Source organism: Tinamus guttatus, unplaced genomic scaffold (assembly GCF_059628265.1).
Source record: "Tinamus guttatus ecotype Peru unplaced genomic scaffold, ASM5962826v1 Tinamus_guttatus_pri_ptg000007l, whole genome shotgun sequence".
Lineage (NCBI taxonomy): Eukaryota > Metazoa > Chordata > Aves > Tinamiformes > Tinamidae > Tinamus > Tinamus guttatus.
The window spans coordinates 1,866,164-1,893,084 of NW_028288541.1; the positions used below are offsets into that span (position 1 = coordinate 1,866,164).

Here is a 26,921-nt window from a genome sequence, read left to right on the forward strand (position 1 = left end):
GGCGGGAGCGCGAGGGGAGCCAATAAAGTCCGAGAGCAGCAGCCTGGAGGCGCCTCGTCTTGGGGGGGACGGGACGGGACGGGGGGGTGACAGGAGGGGGGGCCCGGCGGTGCCTCGTGCTGGGGAGGGCGGGAAGGGTCTGGGGGAGCCTCGTCGGGGGGCGCACGCGGGGGGGCGCCCCGGGGCGGGGCTGCTGGGGAGGCGGGGCGGTGCCGTCTCCGGCCCCGGAGGCTCCTGCCGCTGCCGCCTGGGCCGCTCCGTTCGGGCCTGGGGGGCCGATGGGTCCGGGGAGGACGCGGGGAGGGGGGCGATAGGGGAGCTCAGGGTCGAGGGCACCGCGGTGCCCCCGGGGCTCCCCGTACAGCGGGGCGGGAGCCAGGGGCGGGAGGGGTGAGCGTCGCGCCGGGCCCGCACAGCACCCGCCGGGGCGGGTGGTGCCGCAGCCTCCTGCCCTGCGCCACCGCGGGCTGGCGGGCAGGACGCTGCCCTCTGCCCGCTGCCCCGCAGCCCAGCGGGAAGGGAGCAGTGAGGCCCCAGGGCCCCTCAGCGAACGCGACTGCTGGGCAGGGAGGTGGCAGGAGCAGTCCTGGGCAGTGTGGGCGCCGGACATGTGCACCTGGACATGTGCACCTGCAAGCCCCCGCCCCGGGGAGCTGCTGCCCCTGACCTGCTGCGCCCAGAGCCCACGGCCGAGCAACGCGGGCAAGGACGGCTCTACCCGTGCCCCACACGCTGCCCCGCGGACACCAGCCGTGCTGCCTGCAAGGGGCAACACTCCTCTCATGCCCATCTGTTCTCACACAGTCACATTCCTGGCACCAAGAAAGGCAAAACACAAAAAGGAGATGATTTTGACTGTGCAAAGTGTTGGGACAAGGCGCAGGTGCCGCTGCAGCTGTCGAGCCACACGCTGGGTGGGCAGCAGCTCCGGGGCAGCGAGTCGGCGCTGCCCAGACGTGAGCGCCCAGCGGCGCCAGCTGTGCTTGTCTCAGATGTTGTTGTTCTGGCTGTCCTCCTTACGTGCATCTCTGCTTTTTGTCATGGTCACGCTCTCCTGGCTGTCATTGTGGTGGTGTCTCACCCTTAGGGAAATAAAGGGGCACTGAAACTGTGAGGAACCCCGCTCCGGCATGCAAACACGCTGTCCTCGGGTGGCATGTGAGCCTGCTGGGCCCTGCTGCAGTCTCTCCCTGGGGAGCAAGCTCTGCTCTAAGCCCCGTCGGCACCTCTCTCTCCTGGCTGCTTTGGAGCTGCCCCTGCTCCAGGCTCTTTCCACAGGGACCCTACAGGCTGCTCTGGGGACCAGTCATGGGAGAGGCTCACAGGAGAAGCCCTTATCCCAGCAGGATCACTGTGACCGCGGGGCCCAGCTCTGCCATGGTCTGTGCCCCTTCCCAGCCTTGTGGTCCTGGCCCAGGGTCCGCACCACAGACCAGCACTTAGCTGCACTGAGGGAAGCAATGTGCCTTGCTACAGACCCAGTGGCACGAGTTTGCGCCTCATTTCAGAGGGCTGCCGCCCCCACTCCAGCCCCAAGAGGACCACGGGGAAAGCGGGAACGATTTGCATGGGCAGGTGCTTGCGTGGGATCTGGGGTCTGCTCTCATGCCAGTGCCTTGCGGTGCTGTCAGTGCTGCCTCCTCCATGTGCCCGCCCAGCATGGTCACATCAGCACTTACTTCTCTCTGTTGAAAATGATGAAGTCCCTCTGGAGTATCTCTAGGTGCTTTTGAAGATGGCAGGCCTTCCACATTGGCAGGAAAGAGAAAGATGCGAAAATGAATAAATTCACAGTTAACACAAAACTGATATTGCAAGGACAACTTCAAGGCAATAGATGTCATTAGATATAGAGTGTCTTTAGTACTGCAGTTGGGAGAATGGCATTAGGCCTTGCCTTCCTCGCATTTAAAACCAGTGCGTATATGCACTTCAAATTACACATCTTGTTTGCACGGGGATTTTGCTATTGCAGAAAACCTAACAATTCTGCACATGCCAAGAACAGTTCAGCACAGTGAAGGCTTCAAGGCCTCAGGCTGCGCACCAGACGTTGTTGCACATGCACAGGTCAATACACTGCAAACAGGGCAGCGGCTCCGGAGCTGCTTCCGCGCCCGTGTGCAGGGAGCGGCAGGGAGGGACGTGGGAGCCCAGGCTGCGCCGCCGCCCGCCAGGGCGCTGCGCTCCCACACACCGCACACGGCCGGGCTCGTCTCAGCACTGCGATTTCTGCAGCATGTTACCGTGCAGGAGGGAATGGCCAAACAGCACAGCAGTTCAGGCGGATCCGGGGAATGCAAATTCCTACAGTCTATGTTAAAGGAAGAAATTCAAGTTGTCAAAGTGATAAATAATGAGTTTGTTTTCCCCAAGGTTCTTAGATTTCGCCACAGTTCCCCAAACTGCACCTGAGTGTTTCAATCTGACAGCTTTCTCTCACAGACACAGTTTATTTACAGGTATATTTTCATGAAAAGTAGAAGCTATATGGCAATGCCACAGAGCTCTTCTGTGGTTTTCCATCCTCTCTTTTCCTGTACTGCATATAGAGAAAGAGAAGCGTGTGTAACGGCTGTGGAAGCAGGCGCCAGGGCTGTGCACCCGCAGGATGTGCCAAACAACACCCTCATCCCCGTGGCGCCTACGGCACAGAAAAGACACTGCAGACAGCGGGGGAGGAAATGGGAGCGCTGCAGAGAGACACGTGAAGTTTCTTTGTGGGGTCTGTGCGGGTCTGCAGCTGTGTCCTGGGCACGGCAAGGGCGTCTCAGCCAGGCGGCTGGGAGGCGCTCGCAGGGCAGATGCAGGCGTGGAGCCCGGCTCCTGCCCTGGGCTCCGGTGAGCAGGCGGGCGGCTCCGTGGCCGCGTGGGCCTGAGGCGCAGGACAGTGGGACTGACACAGCAGTGCTGCGGCGGAGCTCAGCTGCAAGGGGGCTGCGCTCACTGCAGCCCAGCGCGGAGCGGCAGGCACTGCAGCAAGGGCACTGCGAGCGCAGCTGGCATGCGGCCTGGAGCAGCACATGCCACCCTGGTGCCATGGCTGCAAGAGCTGCCCGGCTTGGGCGCCCTGCGCAGCGCAGGCGCCAGCCTTGACCCCAGCACCAACGCCATCTAGGCACCCCATCACTCCCTGCTGACACAGCTCATCGCCTTTGAGCAACTCCTACAACAAACCTGTGGCACCAAGTAGCACCCTTGAGATGCTGCACCTTGCTACAGTCTGATATTGCATAGAAAGAATGTTGAAAAACCATCAGGGAAATGGGCAAGGTTTTCTTTGTACTGATGTGTGGGAGTTGGCCAACCAACAATTGAAGGCTACTTTTGAGTTTGTGCGAACTGGCAGACAAGAGTGTTTTACAACCCTCAGGGAATTCTCCCCTCTGACCTGGCTACAAAACTGGCCTTTTAGTGCTGAGAGTTAAGTTTAGGGCTATGTACCCTGGAGGAGGGAGGTGAAAGGAAGCCAGGCTGGAGCAAAGAGGTTTTCCATTGTGTGAGGAAAGGCAAAGACATGGGAGAGGCCAGGAAGGCTCTGGTGCCGAGGAGATGCTGTGCTGGGATATGGAGTGGATGACTACAACCACCCTGGTCAAACCCCGAGAGGCCGTTCAGTCTGACAAGGGGTGGTTTGACCAACAAGCCTCCTTTGAAAATAAAACATTTCCAACCCATCATCTCCTTTTCCTTTTTGAATAATTATTCACAAGGCATACTGGCTTCCTAATCCAAACCCACTGTCCACTGCGCAGAGCAGGAACTGTGGCCTCTCACAACAATCTCCTCACCTGCAGCAGCAAAGGACACGCTGCTTAGTGTCCTCAGGTAATAAAAAAGATTCAATTTTGTATTTGAAAGTGCTCTTCTGAGGTTGTGATAAAATATTTAAGCTATTCAGAACTGCAGCTGACCTTTAAATAACATTACTAAAGAAATTCTTTCACCTGTGAGGAACTGCTCTTGCTGGTATCTTTCTCCTTTTTAGCCAGGCGTTTTTTTTTCTTATGAAGAGGTTTGGATTCTAGGATCATTTCTTCAAGTTCAAAGGTTGGGTCACAGTTCAGTCTGCCTTTCTGGAGAAAAGAGAAAGGTTGTCTTAAGTGATCAATCCCTGTCTTAAAGAGGCTCTTACAAACTGGAAAGTGAGAACTGAATTTGGAAAAAATATAATCTACTTACAACTACACACATAGCCGGAGTGCCTGTTGCTTACCTATTTTATTAGCTTTATTTTATCAGTTCCCCCAGCAAGGGGGGACATTGCCAAGGTTTGTATCATTTTAGAAATTACCTGCTCTTTGGGGGTTATTGCTTATACTCAACCCACTGGCTGCTTTGAAGTGAAAGCCAGAACGTTTCTTGGTGGGTGGGCTGTCGGCTTCCAGTGGGTTGCAAAACGTTCGGAGGTAGCACTGTAGCCTGCAAAACTGTTTGAAAGCAATACACATGTACCCTGACCAAGGGAAAACCAACAGAGAGGACAGTACCTGCAATTAGCCAATGTTCACAGTTTAGCCCACTGTTTGATTGGCTTTCAGTGAAAAGCAATTGCAGTAGGGTGGCACGGAATGGTCCCTGGATTTTTTTCCAGAAGGGTTATGTTACTTCTGTGCTACTTCAATTAGAAAAAGATCAGATACAGTGATTTACTGTGCTTTAAATAAAGTGGCCTTACTGTGGGAATGAATTCTGGCATTATCCTTTTCTGAAGAACAGCATCCCAGTTCACATCTGACAGATAAGGAAAGTCCTGGATATCTTTCAGCTGAGAAAAACGCTTCTCAGGATTTGGCTCAAGCAACTGCAATGAGAGTAAATGAAAGTGGTTAGGGGAAAGACAAGATGAGATTAGGTGCATACAAACATGTTCGCAGCAAAGTTCCCCCAGATAAAAGCTAGGACACAGAAATAACAATCAGATTTTTGAATATGTATCTGTCAGCAGCTGCTTTGTAAAATGTACCAATTTTGCCTTTGATAGCTAGAAGCTGTTCCCTACTGTGCTTTTGCAGCAGGTGCCCAGGGAATGCTTTAAATACTATGGTAATATTATGTAGTTACAAAGGCAAGGGAGAAAGTTATCAAGGACAACTTTGTGTATCACTTGTTAGTGGGGACAGGTCTGAGGCCTGTGTAGGTTTTCGGTTTCTAGAACTGGGCTAGACTGTACGTCTGGCCATGCACCAGCCAGCTGAGAAGAGTACAGGGAGGATGAAGGAGGGCCGTGGCTTTTCCTGCTCGGACCTAGAGCCAAGGGGCTCGCACAGCCCACGGCTTCTTGCACCGGGCTGCTGGTGCGGACGCAACCAGGGAATACTCTCCCTTTAGTAACAATCCCGTGAGTTCTTACTAGTAAGTTAAGCACAGTGGTAAATTAGTAAGTTAAGAACAGTGGTAAGAAGGATGACATCAGGCAGCCCAGAGTGAGCAAGCATCCAAGTGCTTTGTTTTAACAAGTCCTTTACTTTTTCCTAGGGGACTTTGCAGATAATGTTTATTTTTTTTCTGTGTACTTTCTCAGTTACCCAGCTTAAAGAACATCCCAGCAGGAAGAGTTTTATTGGCTTTGATACCAGTGGCAATTTTACCCTCCACACTCTTGTATTATCAAGGGGTATATATGCACTAAACTCTTCTTTTTTGAACAGTTCTAGGAAGTTCTGGGATTCAGCACTGCGTAAGCTCCTACTAATACACTCTCCAAAACCTTAGCAGGAGAGGCAGACGGACCCAGCGAGCAGAGTGCAGTTGTTCTGGGGAGCCCCTCAGCCCGTCGGGGCAGCGTCTACAGCCAGGACGTGAGGAGCACAGGACACAGCAAGAAGCAAACCCGGCCTCAGCGGGGCCAGCGCTGCAGTGCCTGGGCCGCAGCACCACTCACAGTCTGTTCTCCTGCCTGAACTCTGTGTTTTAAGTCCTAACATGAGCGATGTGGGTCTGCTACGAACAATCCTTTCCTTCGAACCTTAACAAATAGGAGAATTCACAGGAGATATCTGAGCCAAGACAAAACTCCAGTTTGCCTCATATATAATACATAGGGCTGTTAAACCAAATGCAAAGGAGCACTTGGAAATCTAAATAGTTGTGACACTGCATTATTAATTCACAAGGCAGGCTGTATGGCTTGCAGCATGTTGTGGTTCGGAAAAAAGCTTTCAACAAACAAACACACAAAAATAAGTAACAACAGAGAGGGCATCTGTGGTAAAAATTCTTCTCTTACTGTTAATGAAATTCCAGCTCAATTTAAGTAAATAGGTATAATCTTCAATTTTCTCCTCAGAAAATATGTCATTTTACTGTCTCAGCAAAGTACCAATGTTACATTTTTCATTAAAATTTTGAAAATATTTTATTAATATGGATAAAAATATTAATATGCATCAATTAGAACAAAAAATATGAAAGAAATGTTAGGGTTTTTTTTAACCTGTATTTCTTTGAAAGTTTGAAAACTATTTAAATAATTTCCAAAACTTGCAAAATGAGGTGCTGTTAAGCAGGGTTCGATATTCCAACTTTGTGGCCATCGGGTGCATACCGTAATTGAGATTGTCAAGCAGTATTTTTTTTCAATTATAGGTATGACTTCACTATGAACATGGTTTTAGTATCAAAATTATTCCAATTATGATTTTGAAGCAATTTTGATCTCAGCTTTTTAAAAAAAAATAATTACTGTGGTGCAAAATGTTCTTAGCAACAAAGGATTTCAATAGAATCAGCATTTTTTTTTTGCAAATCATTTAATCAATGGGAAGAATATTTTTCCTTCTCTGAAAACAATATTTTTTATGTATTTTTTCCCCAAAATTCATTTAGATATCAATATTCAGTTCCAAGCAGTGTCATTTTGGAGAGACAAAGTTATAGGAGAGCTGGAAATGAACACTGGATATATCCATAGCAGAGAGACATTAGCAGCAGCCTTGTTTGGCAGTGCAAACTTCACCACTCTTAGTCCAACATGGAGCACTATTAGTTGATTGTATTAGTTCAGCTAGAACATAAAAAGCTGGATATTTATCATACGGTATCATCTGAGGCTGCTAGCACGAGGTCTGGACACAGTTTGCAATGAATCCCCATAACTTACTACAAAGGCCTTAGGTAAAGCACCACGGAAGGCCTCAGCTGCTGGTTTCAGCAGGCTCCTAGATACACCACATCCATGCTCCTACACTACCCAGTTCCACAGCTGACCTCACCTTTTTGATCAGCGACACCATTTCCTTGGACCAAGCAGCTGGGTACATTACTGTAGCTGTCCTGAATACATGAGCAATTTCATTTGTCGAAGTGTTGGAGCAGATGTGGTACGGCCTCTGTGAAAAATACAACATGGAAAGCATTTTAATGTTTTTTTTTTTTTTTTAAATACCTCGGGAAATCTTTTTAGGGCAAGACAGCTCTAAGCAAAGTCTCCTTATACACTCCTCAACCCTCCCATTGCTGCTCTAGATTGAACCACTGTAAGTCTGTCACTGTGGGATCTTAAATCAGTTGAAATAAACAGAATACTACAGAACAAAATAACAATAATGTCAGGAAGAACAACAGTAATAACCAGACATTTAAACAGCATAATATATAGGAGGCAAAAACAAAGATTAGAGTTGTTAAGCAGTCTGTGTTTTCTTGGTCTAGCCAATATTTGTATCTTAAAGGGATTTCAAAAATGATTTTATATAGTGTTGTGGTAGGAAAATTCCCAATACTCCCTGTGAAAGTGTGGATGTTTTCAGTTCTTTGCTTATGCTGGAGATGTTACAAGTAAAAAGGATTAGGATTTCTCCCTCCTTTCCTTTGGAAAGTTCACCACTACAGAAAAAAAAAAATCATATGAAAATAATGCCCCAAGAAAAGCGCCTGAGCAGAATTCCCTATGTGTAACATCAGGCTGCAGAGTGACCCTTCGTTTCTGTCCAGCAATCCACTTTCACAGCAAGCAGAAACCTGAACTGTGTCTGGGGACTGTATGACTGGATATTCCAGAGGAAATGTAGTTCCTCTGACATAAGTTCACTCCTGACATAAGTTCAAGTTTATTTAGGGTAATAAATCTAAAATTATGTGTCCAGACAAGGAAAGCATGCCAATTTGTTACCACATAGGTAAATACTCACCTCTGCCTTTAACTTCTAAACAGAGCAATATCACAGCTTTACTTAAGAATTTGCAAGGAATAGAATGGTTGCATTTTGAAAGATTTTTAATTCCCAGATTTTTTTCGCTATTTCTCGGGTTTTATATATTTACAAAATAATAGTTACATTCTGTGATATGCAATCAGATGCACTGTGTTTAAAAAGTACAGACACTAGATGGAACTCAAGGTTTCTTTTCATTTCTCCCCTGAGGTGACCACCAATAATGCTACCATCTCACCATGACTGCTGTGATGCTTGAGTACCTAACAGCATTCTGCTCTCACATTTGAGAGTGACACCGTCAAGTCAAAAGTCAATGCAATGAACAGCCTTTCAATTCACTGAAGTTTCAATATAAAAAATTCAAGTATTACATAAATATTTATATGATGGACACATGGCTTCGATCACCCAACACTTAAGACAGCCATGTTCTTTTAACATGTCCTAACTTGATCTCTCGCAAATTGAGATACTGTTCACTGTTCCTTAAAATAAATTTATCAAAATGTGAGGACTGATTATAGAGTTCCTTACAAATATATTTTGCATTCTCTCATGGAAAGACAACGTTTTTCTACCCTCTCAAGGTGATTAACACTTTTGCTTAGAAGAACACAATTCAATTAATTTTATCTGCATCTTTTACAAAATGCTTCCGAAACATCTAATCACCAATCCACAAGGCCCACAACTTTAATTGAGTCAGAAGCACAACACTGACAGGATGACGTGTCAGTTGTGCTGTACTGAAACTCACACTTGTGGTTACTACTGCCCAACCTGCTCAATCTTATTGCAATGGTAATATGATATTTTGCGAGTTTTATTTTTTCTCACAGAATGGGAGCTCAGAGTAAATTATATTACAGTCTAGACACGAGGAATTCTCATTCATTCAGTAGATGATTTAGTTTCCACTGCCCAGCTAACAGCAACTAACAGGCCCTTGCACACAGTGAGGAACTGTCCTCATGAGTAGCTCCATACTGAAGTGATTTATTTGGGGGCTCTTAGATGTGATCAGAAAGATTCTCATGAAGATTTGGTTTCTACTATGTATGTTGTAATTAACCTTGAAGCCTTGAATTTGGCTCAGGCCTTTCATACCTGTTGTAAGGTGTTAATCTTTCCATGGAGTGTTCAGAAAGAGAGAAAGAGACAGACAGGCAGTGACAACTGCTGTGTGTTACGTACCCGGGTTCTAAGCAGCTCGTAGGCAGTGATTCCTAACGACCACCAGTCCACAGCAAAGGAATAGCCAATAGGTTTTGTGGAGTTAAACATTTCAGGTGCTGTGAAACAGAGAAAAAAAAAGGTCATTTGCCTTACTGCCTTCTCAAGAGGAAGACACAACACAGGATGTTTGCTCCAATGATGCAGAGAGCGTCCCTAATTATCCTGCCATAGACACAAATTGCTTCGTTCTTTTTCTTCCTCAGAACAATGTCTTTGGCTGAGATATTGGTCTTTCACCAGTACACCGAGGTGGACAAGAACTGCAACTCATGGGTTTCCTTGCAGTTTTTTTTTTTTTTAATCTTTGTCAAATTCCTTAACTGTTGTCTGTTATCTCATAGTAAATATGCTTCAGAATAACATCCTAATTCACTAAGTCTAGACCTAAAATTGGCCTGAAAATCTTCTCACTGCCCTTAGAAAGCCTCTCTGTGCTTTGGCTAGAGCTCAGTAGATTTCTTTTTTTTTTTATTTGAAAGCTGTTCCCTTCCCACTCATCTCTTTTTGTTCATATTTAAAGTCTTTCAATCTGGCAAAAAGTAAATACAGCCCTGCACAGTGAATGAAAGCAGCTCTTTAGGAATATTAATATGCAGCGTAAACACGGACATGGTGCCAACTACACCGTTGGCAGGAAAAAAGCAAGTTTTAACTGAACCAAGCCTGAAAGATCACAAGTTTTTAAGGAGGAAGTTACTAGACTACCAGGAAGTGGATAAAGACACAGATTGAAATGCTTTCGCCCTCATCAATAAATTTATCTTTTGAGATTGGAGAACCACTGTAGGATTTTTTGTGTGGGTGAGATGGAAAGCAAGAATTGCTCTAAAAACCCCCCAAAACAAAGCAGGGAGCAGTATTTTTGTTTTGTATTTTCCCTTTTAAGAGGCCTGTGCCAGGTGGTGCAAAGGTGAAAGGTCAATCTTGTTATCCAGCTGTAAAGGAGCCTCCTAACAGCAGGAGAGCCCTCTGCAAGGGGATCTGGATAAGCCACAGCTGTGAGGAGGTTTCTTTGTTTTCAGGGTCTTGTGAAAGTTGGGTGGGTTGTGTTAGCTGTGCAGAAATGTTATTTACTGTTCTTGCTTTGTTTAAGAAAGTCAAATTTTGGCTTATCTAATACAAAGCCTCTTCTGTGTGGTTTTTGCATAATGGCCGTTACAATATTAGCTCACGAGGTTTCCTTCTGATCCATTTCCTACATGTTCCAGGCTGGATTTCTCCCAGGTATGTTAATGCTATTCTGTTATATATGTATTAACTGTGCTTGAAAGATAAGTATCAGACAGGTCTCTACCTGCTTGACTGCTTCCCTGACCTGGCCAGTAAATGGGCATAAGTAAGTCATCTGCAGTTTTCCTAAAGAGCGGGAGAGGGGTAGCATAAAAAGCTAAACTTTCTGAGAGCAGAGAAAGCAGGTCTTCATGGGGAGAAGCCCTGAGTGCCTGCTTTGCTCGTGTGTGTGCTGACCTGCTCACGTGTACAGGATATACGTGGGAGTAACAAAAGGAGTTTCATTAATAAAAATTGGGAATATACTTTCTGCGGAGAGGGCTACGATGACTTCTGTGATTGGCTGCCATGACATGGGGTATTGCAACAAAATCTCATGCTAAAAAGGTGCCGTAAGAACAAGCAAGAAACTCTACCGAGGTACAGAGACAGCTTAGTAACAGCAGGATAGAGAACTTATCCTAACCTCCAGGGGCAGTCAATGTCACTCAGCTGGATAAGCAGATTCTGCTCCCTGGGTAGAGAACCAGGTGGAGTCATTACAAATTCCAGCTACACAGCTCTAGGGAGTCAGGACAGCAAACCTGACCCATCAGACCTGTGAACTCTCCTCTTCTGCCTGATTCAAGGTTCCTGTAGGGCTGGCCCAGCTACTCCTGAGTCCCTCTGACCTGGGAGAATATCTCTCTGTGCAGTCCTGTGGCTGCCTGGCACATTCTGCTGCCTGGAACGTGCCCATGACATTGCCTGGATGGGGAAAAAGCTTCCTAAAATTGTATTTCATGTGAATCGCAGAAGGCGAAGGGGACAGCATGTAACCATAGCAACTAGCTCTGCTACTTAGCACAGCGGAAAGCTGGAGGTTTGCACTGTATTTTCATAGAAAGCACCCTGTGCTCCATACATCACAGTGCACAAGGTCACTGTGCAAATGCATGGAGTACTGGGGAACTGATCGTGTCCAGCCCTCCAGCGCCTGTATGTGCTTTTCTCTTCTGTGCATCTAAGTTTACAGAGGTAGATAATGGCCTGTTTTCACTTATTGGTAGAAATAGACAAAGCCATTAATATCAACAATCTACATACAAGAGAGGAATTTTCAAAGACCAAAAACAGGCTCAGAATTTATCTTTCGGTTGTGATGGTAACTTCTATACCCTTGTGCCCCCTTTGTATTGGAAATGTGCACTCAACGTCACTGTGTTCTGCAGCCCCACCACTACCCTTTTCCTTCTTTCCCTGCTATAGGAAAAGCAGAAGGTTTTACTTGGTGCACGAGATAAAGCATGTGCAAGAGAGATCTTAGACTTAAAGTCCACTCACTTGGCCTAAACAGAGCAGTAAGAGTTTTTAAAATGCCAGTTTATATAAGAAGTGTTTGAAGTAGGCTTCCCTTGTTCTGCTGTATGAAATCGGTGTATGGACACATATTTTTTTCAATGGTATTAGAGTATAATTAGAGGGGGCTTCCTCCATAACCTTCCCTACCCTTTCTCATTTCAAATAAATGTGTGTACTTTGTTACATGCAGGAACAAGACAGCTCAAATGCTCATCAAATCTCTATCTCTGTTACTCTCTGTGTACCTGCACTGCCCTCAGATCAAGCCCATTAAACACCAATTGAAGCATCTTCACCATCCTTACCCATATACGGTTTTGTGCCAGCAATTGTGGTGACTTGGATTTCTTTAGTCAGCATTGTGGCAATGTTGAAGTCAGTGATATGCACATGTCCTGAAAAAGAGAGGTTAACGAGTAACTGAATTTGCTTTAATTTCATACTAGAAATAGTTTTGAATCAGAAACATAATACATTTTATGGAAATATTTTCCAGGAAAAGACTTTCAAAGAGAACTGATGGGTAATAGCTCAGCTGTATGCCACTTACAGATATATCTTCAAGTGGTACTTAATCACAGAATCATGGCTGGAAGAGACCTACAAGATCATGATAATCGCTTTGACTGTTCCCAAATTTTGGGCAGGAGGAGAGGAAGATAATGTTTTTCTTTTTTTCCTTAGGAAAAAAAATCTACTTATATTTAATATTTTTAAATATCCGCTGATTATTGAGCAATAAGCATTTGACCTCTCAGTCTACTTAATATCTTGGTCTCTTATTGATAACTGAAAGGATATACAATGAAATGCTCTGTTTTTGATAAAAGCCATTCTGAGGGAGAATTCCCACCCAGACTCATTTATTTCTTTCTTGAGTTTCATTTCAGTGGTGCTGAGAGACTTTCCTCAGCTCAGACCATAACTCGTAACTTTAAGTGGCTTGAAGGCAGGAAGGCGTTGTTATAGACTGTATGTACCCCGCTCATAACCTCCTTTCGGTGATCGGTTCAGTGTTTAGGAATCAAAATCCGTTTCTGCTTATGAAAGTAAGACTCATGCCGCTGGCTTTTGATGACTAATAGAAATAGCTGATTGCAGCAGTCTGGAAAAATAAAACTTCTTTCAGACAGAAACTTATATTACATTTTTGCACCGTATTTGGTATCGTGAAACTTTGGTCTGTGAAAGGACACAGAATTACTAACACAGTAGAAGAACCCAAGAATGCTAACTATGAAAAATACCTTAAATATCGTTTGGTTGAGCTTTTTTGGGGGCAGGAAAGGAGATTGTAGCATAAATAGGAAATGCCAAGATGGGAAGCAGAACCTTTGGGTTTCTATGTTGCTTACTGCACCGAAGTCCACACCACGCATCCATTGGTAAAGACTGAACCGGGTGTGAGTCTGCCATACACATAAGAGGATGAGTGGCATAAAGGAGTTAGAGATTTGCAGTCTGGATGTAACTCCAGAAGAGAAACAACAGTGGCTGGAGAAAAGGCACAGAAGGAAATACCACAGAACTGTAAGAGAATAAATGTTCTCATTCAGTGTAAATTCACTAATGCTGATGTTTCAGCATTACTATCTATAACATAGACATTGCCTTAGAAAAAGAGCTGCTAAGAGTCAGCCGATGTTGTTAAAAAAGCAGTGTTGGCAAGTGTGTCAATACTGGCTTTCTACCCACTCACCTTTTGGTAATCCCACGCACTAAACATCTCTCCATTTCCTCTTCAGAGGATATTTTCAGAACAGAACCAAACCTTTGCTTAATAGCAAGCAAAAGAGTGTAGCACAAGAAATTCAAACATCATGAAGATCCTCATGTGGGTAGGAATGGTTTCTGCTGTCACTGTTAGAATATGCACAATTGTAAACTGTTATAATATGCTGCTTGCAAACTAGAAAGGAAGTAAAAGCAGTGAACGTGACTTCTCAGGGATGAGAGAGCAAATGCTTCCACCCAGCTCTTGTCCTTTCTTCTTCTCTTCTCCTTCCTCAAGCACTTAATTTATTTCTGCTTATTCACTCGTCTGGCCCACCACAAACATGTTATCCACACAAAACTGACTTCACTGAATTTCTCTTTTTGAACCTCTTGTAGGGGTTCAGCCTTATTTTTCCGATTAGACGCTAGCAGTCACTGCTTCTCCTTGGGCTCAAGCACTTTCTCTTAACGCCATCCTTGGCAGCGCTGGACTTACCAAGGCCATCAGGGATTTGGGATGTTGTGTTCTGCAGACTCTTCACCTGCCTCTGTAATAACAGAGGGTGGCTGAATTGCTATCATTTCTGCTAACTGCGCGTATCAAATCAAAATGGTTCCTACCCAAGGAGATAGTAGGAGAATACTTCCCTGAGTCACTGTCTCTCACAGCTATAAACTCACTGCTATTGTATTTTATGATGAAAGCAACTGCTGTTGTATTTTATGATGAAAGCAGACTAAGATCACCTTTATGTATGGTTAAAAGAGGGTACTTGGTTAGTGAACTCATTATTTTGTTTGGATACTATGAAAGATTTTAGCAAAACTCTAAAGTCCTGCCCAAGTATCTGTGGTGTGAGAAAAGCGATTTAAGTTTGCCTGCTGAAAATTATCTACAGTTGGCAAATCTGGGGAATAAAAGTAGAGTTTGTGATTTTTCTGTTCACGTTCCTGCCTGCATCTCTGCAACAGTAAGTACAGGGCAGGAGCCCCTTCTCTTTCCCCTTCCAGCACACTGTCAGTGTGCAAAACACTCCCTGGATCACAAGCAAAGTCAAAGGAGGGGGCTCTGCACCTGCATATCCCCACACCGCTGGGCATCCCCACCGCTGCCGGGGGCTCGGGATGGAGGTAGGCACGTTCCAACTCCTGCAGAGAGGAACCTGCAGCAGGCTCAGGATGCAGCCCGAGCCCTAGCAGAGAGCAGGTTGCGCTTTGTACAAAGCAGGGCCTGCTCCCCACTGGGGTGTAAGCTTTGGAGGACAAGGGCCAGCTCCTTGTCAGGCACTGGACTCATCAGTACTGAGCCAGGGTCAAATCACCTCCAGCCCCTGTTGCTATCCTCGCAAATCAGGCAGGGAGGAGACCGCTGCTCTGGAGAGTCTTTGAATTATTTGAATTCAACTTTCATCTCTGCAGCAAGAGCTGTGTAAAGCTAAATAGACACTTTACCGCTTTCCCATAAAGTTACCATTCCAGCTTTTCAGCAAATTCTATTTTCAATTAGCGATTTCATTATTCCCTGCCTCAGGCTGGGGAGAAAAAGGCATTCTGTGTTCTGCTCATCAGGATAGCTCTTCTGCTAACAGCACTATTTAGGCCACAGTGCCCTCTGCACCTGTGTGCTCTGTGGGACCACAGCCTCACTGAGGCATAGATTTCCTCATCAAATATGTGATGCTTCAGTGAGGCTTGAATTTGGAGAAGGAAAGAAAGAAAAAGTGAAGTCCCTCTGGTTAGCCATCTGTACTGCTGGAAGAACATGACTGAGATGTCAGAGCACATCTCTCAGATCCTGCCTGATTGATTTGTCAAGAGCACCTCTCTTGCTGCTTACAAAATCAGCCAGGTCCTCTTTACCTGCAAGAGAATCGGCATCAAATCGTTGGGGAGTACTTGAAAGAAAAGAATGATGTACCCAGACAGGGCATCTGTGCCCTTTGTATCCCTGCATCGTTTTTCTTTTCAGCTCGGTCTTTCACTCCACTTTGTAGGAAACTGTTTTCATAAGCATGAATTATAAAGACTATTAATAAAAAATTGATATTCCAAGCACAAATATGTCCTCCTCTGCATCTCATTTAAATGTTTCACTTCAAAAAAATTGTAAGTCTTCTATCAACCAGCCCGCTTGGGAACTTACCAAATGATGCCAATTAGGCTGCAGGAAGAAGGCTCAGCGGGGTATGGTACTTAGCTCCACAGTGACTGCCGTGGTATAGAACAAAGAACAGAGCAGATGAATGGGGACATCAGCTACTGCGAGACAAAAGGGCAAGACCAGATGTTGCTGCTGAGCGTTAGGGCCAAAGCCCAAGCTAGTGTTCTTGTAATTGCTCAAAATCTACAACTGGGGCCAGACTCTGCAGACAGCACAGCCAGGGAGCAGAGCTGCGCTCTGGGATCCGCATCCTTCCTGAAATCTCACCCCTGTGCTTGAGAGTAGCACTTGCAGATCAAGCCTTTGGTTCTCCTGAAAATACAGATCGTGTTGGAGTCCTAGGGGTAGGACAGAGGGGTTAGCAGTTTGCACTGTGCTGTGCATTAAGGCAAAGAATCTTCTTACTGAACTCAGCACCTCTTATTACATAATTCCTTCACCTTTCTAGTGCACCCTTGTGCAGACAACAAAGAAAACATTCTAAATTAGATGAAGATACAGATGTAGGAGCTGTAAAGTGCTGAATCTCCTGGACAGACTGTATCCTCATTAACTAATCTGAGATTAGAGAATAAATGCTAGAAAATTAAACATGTAAGACCTGGATCATAACTGCATATTCCCGCACTGCTGGGCATCCCCGCTGCTGCCGTGGGCTCGGGATGGAGGTAGGCACGTTCCAGCTCCTGTAGAGCGGAACCTGCAGCAGGCAGGTTAAACCACACGCTCCCCTTGCTTCTCTGTTGTACAGGTATTTAATGGCACTCACTGACTAGCACATAGGCACACTTGGCTGCGGTCTGTTTAACTTCAAGGCATCTCCATTTGAAGCTGCTGCTGTTTGTGGCTGTTTATAACAAAGGCGCAAGGCTGCAAGAACGAGCCAGACTTCAGCACCTGCCGCCTCCGTGTGCCCCGCGTGTGTCACACGCAAACCCAGCGGAGCCCGGGCCCAGGCACTGCCAGGAAACCCAGCTACACACGAGCACGACGGAAATTCTCCAAATGTGTTGGTGTCTATAGTAAAACTTCTGAAATCAGGAGTTCACATATTCCAGGATCCTGTACTGATTTTTTTTCTCTTTGAGTATCTTACTGAAGTTGCTAATAATGATTTCTCAAGACAGGTTATAGGAATTTTCAGAACATATTAAATGAAAAAGTATTTTTTGGATGATTAAAAGCTAATAAATATCAGACAAATCTTCACTGGGATAATTCTTCTAGGGTGGAAAAAAAGTCTACAGAATAACACAAGAATATGGTTGGAGTTTTGCCCAAGAAAAGACTGAAGGAAAAAGTTATAGCAACATCTATAATATAGCCAGCCCCAAGCCCTCTTCCAAGCTTCCTCTCAATATCAAATGCTCAAAAAAAAAGAAATGCCAGGATAGAGAGTATCTATTCAGCCTTATATCATTCTGCTTGTGAGCACATGTTACATACAGCCCGTAATTACAGGAGCCTTTCCATGCAAACGATTACCTATAAGCAAGTTTCAGACTCCCAGTAAAGAAACTGTTAGAATGAGCCTCTGTGTCAGACCACTCTGACCACCAACAGCAGAAGAAGTGTCATCTCTGGTAATGTTTTCTATAGCTGTCACTGAGCCAGAGATCATTAAACATTGATGCACCACTAGAAATAAGGTGGATTAACACAGGATGGCCTAGCAGCCTGAAGATACAGGATGCTGGTGCTCAAAATTCAGAAGGCAACAAGCAAGGTGGACAAGTGCCAAGCAAAGCACCCGCACACACCCAACACACCCAAAAGGCTCCTACTCCAGGCCGCTTCTGAGCTAGTGGAAGCGCAACATGGACCGAGGAGCAGAGCAAGCGCCGCCGCCCCAACACGGACGTACGCTATTGCCGACACCGCTTTTGGGATGTGCGGCCAAAAACTAACTGGTACTCACCATGCTCATCCAGTAAAATGTTGTCAGGCTTGATATCCCTACGGAAAAAAAAGCAGAGAATGGGAAGCAGCCATTAGCCCAGAACAACAATGTGAAACACTGCTGCAGAAAACTGATGACGCACTAAGCTCTATAGGGGCAAGGTTCCAGACACGTTAACACCTCAGAAGATCTGCTCTAATGTTTCTGCAAGGTTTTATTCTGGCATAGGAGATTGTCCAACCAAACGACAGAATGAAAAATAAAGGTATGATACGACTGGAAGACTTTGGTTTTTATCTACCAGCGTCTAGCTAGTCCACCTACACTGTTAGAGCTTTTTATCTTTTTTAAACCCACTTTTCTTCTAAATTTAAGTGCTCTATTGAGCCCTGTTCCCTATTTCCCAGTAAAAATCATATGTTGGAACAAAGCAAACAAGTTGTATCAGTTTTAGCTATTGTTCCTACTGCATTAACAAGGTCCTCCAGCTGCACGTGAAAGGAGCCACTGCAGAATGTGCCGAGTGTTTCCACATCCTGGCGAGGGGCTGCACACCGATGATGAAAGCTCCCATCAGGAAGGGGGCGAGCACCACAAGGCACTCACCGGAGAAAATACTGTTTACTTACAAATGTCCTGACTGGCGTAAAGCTGACCCCTTTTGGGTTAGGGAGCTCAAACCCATACAGATCAGCAATAAAACTGCTGGACATTGTTTCGCTTTCATAGAAGGCTTTTCACATTTGCAATTGCAGTTATTTTTCTACCAAAAGAACAACAGAAAAGAGCATTTCAAGGAAGATACCTCACCTGTATCATTAGATGTTTTTGAAGCTCATGGACACTGATTTACTGATACTTACTGCAAAATCTTCTTAGCTAGATATTAACTTGTATATTTCATACTTCATTATGAAAACAATCATATGTCACAGAACAGTGATATTTGACAAAAAAGGCCTCTTGCAAAAGAAGGCTATTCAGAGGAAATGGTGAATACAGAGTTCTACATTTGAAGTTCAACTCTTTTTGTTCGTTTTCGTATATATATATAAAAGAAACACAAATGAGCCTAGTTTCTTCTGAAATGCTGCCCAGGAGCACTTGCCAGCTCTGCACCCTTTCCTGTATGATTTCCTTAGACACAAAGGGCACTCGCCCCTTTTTTGGTGCAATTCCTCAATAAGATGTGACTGAAGGCTATTACGCCAAAAATACCGATTGGGTCAAATATTTATACCTCCACAAACAGACATGAATGAGCTTGGTGTTGTGGCTGATAATACTATCAGTTCTGTAAATTATGATGGTATTTTTATTTCTACTACCATGAAATACCCTGTCTACATGATGTACTCTGACTGCCAAAAGTCACCCCTTACACACACTAAAAATCCCCCAAAAGTAAAATAACCATAATATAGTATATTGTCCTTTGAGTTCAGGATATTGCTGGTAAGATATTAAGCCTGCACATAAACAACGAAGAGGAATCATTTTATTTACTGATTATATAAGCACCTGAGGGGAGAATGGATGGAGGATGAGGCCAAACTCTTCTTGGTGGTGGCCAGTGACAAGACAAGGCGTAATGGGTGCAAGTTGAAACACAGGAGGTTCCATCTCCATGTGAGGAAGAACTTCTTTCCTGTGAGGGTGGCAGAGCCCTGGCACAGGCTGCCCAGAGAGGCTGTGGAGGCTCCTTCTCCGGAGATCTTCAAACCCACCTGGATGCCACCCTGTGCCCCGTGCTCTGGGTGTTCCTGCTGAGCAAGAGGTTGGACTAGATGATCCCTGCCAACCTAGGCCATTCTGTGTGATTCTGCGTGTGATATAAAAATGCCCAGCTTTTAATGTGTGCAAGGTAGAACAGGCATTCCACTGCATTAACTTCTTTGTAATTTTGCTTATGAATTAGCTTTTATTTCCTTTAGAAAGAGAAATATATCTCCATGACTCTTTACCTGCTTTTTTTTTCCTCTAGATTAGTAAAAAATTAACAGTAGGAAAGCCTTTACATCTGTACATCTACTGTGTAGCAGCTACCAATCTTGAGTATATTACTAAGTATCTCACGCTTGGGGAAACAGCAGAAAATATGAATTACATTGAAGTTTTTAACAAATAATACTGAAGGAAAAAGATGCATAAATTAAACAATTTAACATTAATTATGAAATTAACTACATCATTATAAGGGAACTAATGGATAACATAATTTTAAACCAACTCCACTTACCTTTCTATATATACACATATTGGAGAAACCTACTTTTTAGTCTACCAAAAAAAATGGTCTTTTGTTTTTTTCTGTTACTTAAAAGTAGAGAGACATGGAAAGAAACACATTTTCTTGAATTTGCTTCCTTTAGAAGGAACTGCAAATGTCTAGCAGAAGTTCTCTTACGTGAACTACTTTAACAACCTTATTTTAAAAACAAATGGGTTCCCTGCAATTTTTTGCTCTTAAATAAAACAAATATTCCTATAGAAATGCTATAAAGAAATGCTTTTAGTTGAACAAAGAAAACGTGCATTTGATAGGCCTCCTGTGTGCACCTCAATGACTTTACAAGACACTACCTGTTTTTAATGAGCTCATTACATCGCTTGCCTTCCACCTGCTACAAGACTGAGCCGGACACCCTGCAACCTGATGCTCTGTAGGGAAAGTGCCCAAAGCACTGGGCACACTCACGATAACCCTCTGCCTTCCGGATACTTTTCAACAGGCCTGCTGGAAGCAGAGAAGCCCGGGTGGGAATGTGCTGCAGGCTGCTCCGCAGAAGAGCACCCGACCTTCTGCTACATGGAATATTGTTGCACGTCTGCACCTCCTTTCCCCATCCACCCTGCAACAAACCTTTCGATCTAAATAGAGCGTATCTGAAGTTATCAGAGTCTTTTCTGATTCCTGGATTGATCTGTCCCTGCAGTAATCTGTGATCCTTTGTTCCTATGGCCTAAATAAGGTGCATGGTCTAGGCACGAGCTATTGATGTGAACGAGCCACACAAGAAAGTCAGACAGAGGCCTCTGCCACCAACCCTGCAAAAGAGCAGACTGATTTTGCTGGTCACAGCATGACAAATGGCCTGAAATGACTTCCCAGGATTGAAAGCAACACAGATGATAGTATCACAGGTAGCTCGTGATCCTTCTTAGACATCATGTCTCTATTGCTTATGTGGAACAGTCAACCTCCCCTGCTGACTTTCTGTTACAGCATCAAGTCATAAAGAGCTTCTAGCCCTTTTCTCCCACCAATGTTACTACTAACAGTAATTTATTAGTAATGATTTCTTCCTTGTGCTTCTCTAATCCTTGTGTCCTGCTCATTTTGTCAAGGCTAAGCCACCAGCATAAAGACTTCTCCCTTGCTGGAACAAAGACAGCTTAGTCTCTATTTCACAATGTTTAATTCATGTTCATTCATTATTTGGTGCCTGTGAGCAGGTGCAGGGCAGCGCATGCTAACCCAATACCCTCATTACCACCTGCCAGGTTTGTTTCCCACGTTACAGCAGTGCCTGGGATTAAGCAAGTCTGAATGAGGTAGCTGAACTGGCCTAGTTGCCAAGATCAGATGCATCAAAGAGCAGAAATCTGTGCAGGTATAAAAACAAAACAAGAAGCATGAAAACTAAGACTCCTGAGAACGTGGAGCTACCCACAAAAAAATCTGTCTCTAATCAAAGCAAAGCAAAAGCTCTTTGGTGCTCTGGGCTCCTCTGCAGGAGGAGTCATCCTTTCTGCCTGCAGGGTTTAGAAAAAGCAGACAAACGCTGCTTGACAGGAGTGTTAACCTTCATCAGCACTTGAACATAATGTTCCTTTCTTTACTAATGATTAGAATAATTTTAATTTAAAAATTTGTCCTATATTTTATACTTCACAAGAATGTTTTTTGAATTATATTTATAAATAATCTTCTGCCCTCCCTTTTTTAACACTTCTGAGTGTCCCTTCTTGTTTACACTCCAAGGTTTGTTATTATCAGATATTAAGTCAAAAACGTTGGACACAGGATGCTTGCGAAGTCTAAAGCACCAGAAACAGGAAATAAGAACATGGCTGCCCATCTGGAGCCAACTCCTGCCTTCCAAACAAGGGAAAACCTTTATTTTATTTGTTATCTGGTTGTTATTCTGTTTCAGTAAACACAGAGGATTTTGTATGATTTTTCTGTATCACCTAAACTGCTACCTAAAACCATAATGCACGGTAAAGGAGTTTTTGTCCTTGGCAACATTGTCCTGGAGACTGACTTTAAGTCCTGCAGTGACTTGAGCACAGCATGCAATTTGTGTATCAGTTTGCAAAGGTATTTGTGAGTGTTCAGGCTTGCAGGAAATAAATGAATACAAGGAGAACTGAAAGCCAAGCACAATTCTTTGCTAAAGCAAATCAGCTTAAATTGAGTTTTCCCCATTCACTCACTAGATCATTCTCTCACTTTGATCAAGATGGTTTTATATGCAGCAGCATGGCTTCTGATTTTGCCCTGACATTAACTTTGCTGTTTTTTGGGTTTTTTTTTAACTGTACAGTCAGGTGCCTTTTTGTGGAAGAAAAGTTATAACTCAATGAGAACAGCACTGGAAAGGAGGGTGACCGGCACTGCATAAACTAGCTTTTAAAGTCACATTAGTAATTCAGCTGAAAATTAAGAAAATCTTTAAAGGAAAAAAATCTATTCTATCATTAATAATTATTTTTCTTGAAATTATTCTTCTGAGACATGGTTGCAATCAGTAGGACATCAACTGAGAACAATCCCAGAGGGCTCATTAAAAATAGTTTTGTTATCATAGAATCATAGAATGCTTAAGGTTGGAAGGGACCTCTAGAGATCACCTAGTCCAACCCCCCTGCACACGCAGGGTCACCTAGAGCACGTGGCACAGGACTGCATCCAAGCGAGTTTTGAAGATCTCCAGACAAGGAGACTCCACAACCTCTCTGGGCAGCCTGTTCCAGTGCTCTGGCACCCTCACTGTTAAGAATTTTTTCCTTATTCCTGTGGAACTTTTGATGCTTCAGTTTGTGGCCATTTCCTCTAGTTCTGTCGGTGGCCACCACTGAAAAGAGGCCAGCACCATCCTCCTCACTGCCTCCCCTGAGGTACTTACAGACACTGATCAGGTCCCCTCTCAGCCTTCTCTTCTCCAGGCTGAACAGGCCCAGCTCCCTCAGCCTCTCCTCATAGGGCAGATGTTCCAGGCCCCTGATCATCCTCATAGCCCTACACTGGACTCTCTCCAGCAGCTCCACATCCCTCTTGCAGTGTGGAGCCCAGAACTGGACACAATACTCCAGATGTGGCCTCACCAGGGCTGAGTTGATCATTTCTTCTCTCTTTTTTTTTATATATTCCCATTCATCTCTGATGCTATAACAAAGCAAAAGACATGGCCCACAAGAGGACAACTGGAAATTCAAGGTTTCTATCAAGACCATCTGTTTTTTTTTTTTTTTTCTTTCTCGTTCCTTTCCTGCTCCCCTGCATCAAATTCTGCAGCAGAGTACAAAAGTGTGACAATGCCTGAACAGGTCAAAATACTTCTCAGGACTACCTGCCACATGTGAAATACCAACATAGAACATAGAACATGAAACCAGTAAACACAAATCATTAGTCTCTTGCCTGGACAAAAAATAAAGAAAACCAGTCAGACATTCACTATTCAGTTTTCCACTCTGTGAAACCATCTGGGATTTTCAGTTTAAGGTGTTACACAAACATTAGTTATCACTGTCTGAATGTCTTATTTTGCTACCATTGATACTGTACATGTTACTATTCCTCGTCAGCACTGACTGCAGCCTATGGACACCAGTCCTCCTGCCAAGCCCCAGCTGACCTGTGGATGATGTGTCTGCTCTGGAGGTAGTCGAGAGCCAGCACTAGCTCACAGATGAAGAGTTTCACGGTGCCTTCTTGGAATCGGACATTTTGTTGGAGATGATAACGCAGGTCCCCTCCGAGCAGCAGATCCACAACCATGAACATATCTTCTTCATCTTGGAATGAGTACCTAAAATGGCACAGACATGGTTCAAGGAGAATAGTAATTAAAATAAATAAATATATAGAGACAGAAAACACCTCTGGAAATGCCTATAATTTCTTGAAACATTTTCATTTGCTAAAATGTAATTTCCTGATTTTTGCATGTTCAGTTTCCCACCTGCATCTAAACTTTCATTGAAAATATTCTCAAAGTACCTGATCTGACACCAGCTTAGCTTGACAAAGGCAGCACAGCTTGCATGAACAACTGCCAATAGGCCCACTAGAACAGCAGCAACCAAGGATTTTCTGTAGAACCTGTTACCAACAGCCATTTGAAAAACAAAGCCAAAAATCTCAACACATACTACTCTATCACAGCTTGCATCAACCAGTACCACTGATTCCATGTTGAACATCGTGTCTCTCCCGTATTCCTGTCAGCTGGAGCACACTCAACTGCATGGATTCCTCTGAGAATTTACCAAAGTCCATCGAGCTTTAAGTGAGCATGGATGCACTAAGATGCATCAAGTGCCCAAACATTTGAGCATATTTATAGATAGATAAATATAGACAGATGTACAGACTAAAGTCTGTATAGAATAGAGTGCAAAACTAGTATTCTATATGTGGGTTTCTATAATAAAATTTGAATGGTATTATTTTTACATCAGTAAATTCAAAGATAAAATACCATTTCTCTTTGCTGATTCTGCAATTAGCATTAATTCAGCCAAATATCAATACGGTATTAAGGAAGTTTGGCAAAGCACAAGACAAACCACAGAATCAAGAGGCTGTGAGAACAGAGAGGAGAGCTGCAGCTGACGCGCTCGCTCCGTCACCGTGCGAGATCTCTCGCTGCCTCCTGGCAGGACAGGTCGGTCTGAGAGTGCTCCCTCACACAGTGTAGGGTCAGGAGGCACCTGAGGTGTCGCCGCGGCGCGCACGGGAGGGTCTCCAGAGCAACGCTCCTGCCCGCCTCCCCACACAGGGCACCCTGTGAGGCGTCGCCACGCCAGGTCCTTGGCGCTCAGGGCACGACGCTCCAGAGCCCGGCGGGCAGCAGCGGAGCGGGTCACCCTGCTCCCAGAGATGTCCCGGACTTCACAACATCGCCTTAGCCAGGAGGTGAAGGAGAAACGTCTTACCATAAATTAACCAAGAACGGGTGTTCCAGACCCTGCATAATCTGAAGCTCCTTGAAAACATTTCTCACTTCATTACGTTCCAAACACTTTTGCTTATTCATGTATTTCATGGCGTACATTTTCTTGGTGTCATTCTTTTGTACAACGCAGACCTAAGTGATCAAATCAAGTGGTAAATCAGAGATGACTGGTAAGCAAATTTATGCACGTAAAATACGATGTCACATCGTCAGCTCTAGCGAAGGCCACGCTGCTGAGTGGCAGCTCTGCGCACCTGCACTGCAGCTCCAGGCATCACCATAAATACCTCATGCCCCTACTCGGAAAAAGGGAGAGGAAAGAATTTATCACCGCAAAGGTGGTGATAGGGAATCGCAGATAAGTCAATATTTTATTCAATAGCAATAAGTAATTTAGATCATTTTCCTTCAAACTGTCCTCCACTCCCAAATCAAGTTACTGCTGTTGAAGAGTCCCTTTCACTATGGAAATACAGAGGGGAGCAGCACCTGAATTTCCCTCTTCTTTACAATAAGGATTTATGAGGAAAGAAGTGCCTTATTTATTCTTTTATGGATTGCACTTTCCAGTATTGGCAGGGAATCCAGTATTTTAACATTTCAGAACAACTCAGTGTTTTATTCAGGTCACAATGAACCTTAGGCTTTGACTGAGAGATACTGCGGTTTGAATTTTAGCCCTTTTTAAAGTTATATTTCAACAAATCTAGAAAGAAATGTTTCATCAAAGAAAAACTTAAAGGTCACAAGAGTGCAAAACAAAACATTTTACATTTTTCATATTTGTTTCCACAACAATTGATGAATGTGGGATAAATTTCAGTTTCTCACAATCACCTTTAATTCATCCACAAATAAATCTCTTTTTTGTAATATTTTTGATTAACTTTCTATGCAAAACATACCCTGTTTCTGGCATCAGCATGCCTTTCTACCATGGGGGAAGTGACCTTCTAAACTTCCATCTACATACGTAAGCAAGTCCGTAACAGAATAAAAATAAGATCAACATGTGACTATAACCTGACACTTAAATACAAACACTGTGCTTCACAGACATTCACATTAAAATTTTGCTAAGCCTTTCTTGTCCATTGTAACCCTCTCTCAAAGACACTTCATGATGTTCAGTTTCTTTGCTGAGTAATCTGCTTTAGAAAATACTTACGCAGAAAAAGAGGAAATTCATTGGTTCATCAGTATCTCACTTTAATTTCCTATAATATAATTTGCAGCTATGGGATGGATGAGGAATCAGGCTAAGATTCTTTCTAGATTACCAGAAGTTTAAGATCAGGTCAAATCTCATTTACAGTGCAGTTTTATGTCTCCATTCTCATGTAAGCCTCTCTAATTTGCCTGTTTCTCAGAGCTACGCTTATAGCTGTTCCAGTGCTGACTAGTATACAAAATACTTACTTTTCCAAAGCTGCCTTTCCCAATGGCTCGCAAAATTTCAAAATGGTCGAAAGTGACTGCAAAAAAAGAGCAAACATTCATACATTAAATGGTTGGCAACGACTTCAGGATGTTCAATTATTTCTGCTTTTTTCTCCCTTAGAGGATGGATAGAAAAACTCTAGCATTCTTTTGTTGTTGTTCTTGGAGGTTTGGGGGCTGTTTAAAACTTGGTGTTAAAACACTTTTCTTTCCAGCTCATCTGTAAGGACAAGTTCACTGGGGCATCCTTTTTTAATGGCAGATTAGGCAAGAAATGTCAAGTGAATGTTTTCACAGTGACCTGCCTGTTAAGCATGAAAGCCTCATCCTGTTTCCTCTGAAATCCATTGAGAAGCTCAGTCCATCAAACATTTATACAGTGTCAGAGCTGAAATGAGTGACTGGGTCACCGCATCCTTGTGGTACTCTAGACAACTGCTTAACGACTGTATCATGCAAACATGGCAACTCCAAGTGCCACCTTTTCTGCCACGAAACAGCCAGAATGTCTCCCTCTGGCTCAGGAAGGACACAAGAGCGTGCAGCTTTGC

The 26,921-nt window shown here is 44.2% G+C and overlaps 1 protein-coding gene across 1 annotated transcript; it reads right to left on the reverse strand.

Moving 5' to 3' along the window:
• Nucleotides 1–1,675: 1,675 nt before the first annotated feature.
• STK32A (serine/threonine kinase 32A) lies at nt 1,676–26,400 on the reverse strand. The gene is made up of 10 exons (XM_010218707.2): nt 26,350–26,400; nt 24,911–25,062; nt 23,608–23,781; nt 17,762–17,799; nt 12,272–12,361; nt 9,354–9,451; nt 7,215–7,331; nt 4,679–4,804; nt 3,948–4,076; nt 1,676–1,744 (listed from the first exon to the last, which is right to left on the reverse strand). Exons 2-10 carry the CDS (start codon nt 25,027–25,029, stop codon nt 1,676–1,678), a joined length of 960 nt encoding a protein of 319 aa, XP_010217009.2. The 5' UTR covers nt 25,030–25,062; nt 26,350–26,400.
• Between the last annotated feature and the right edge of the window lie 521 nt (nt 26,401–26,921).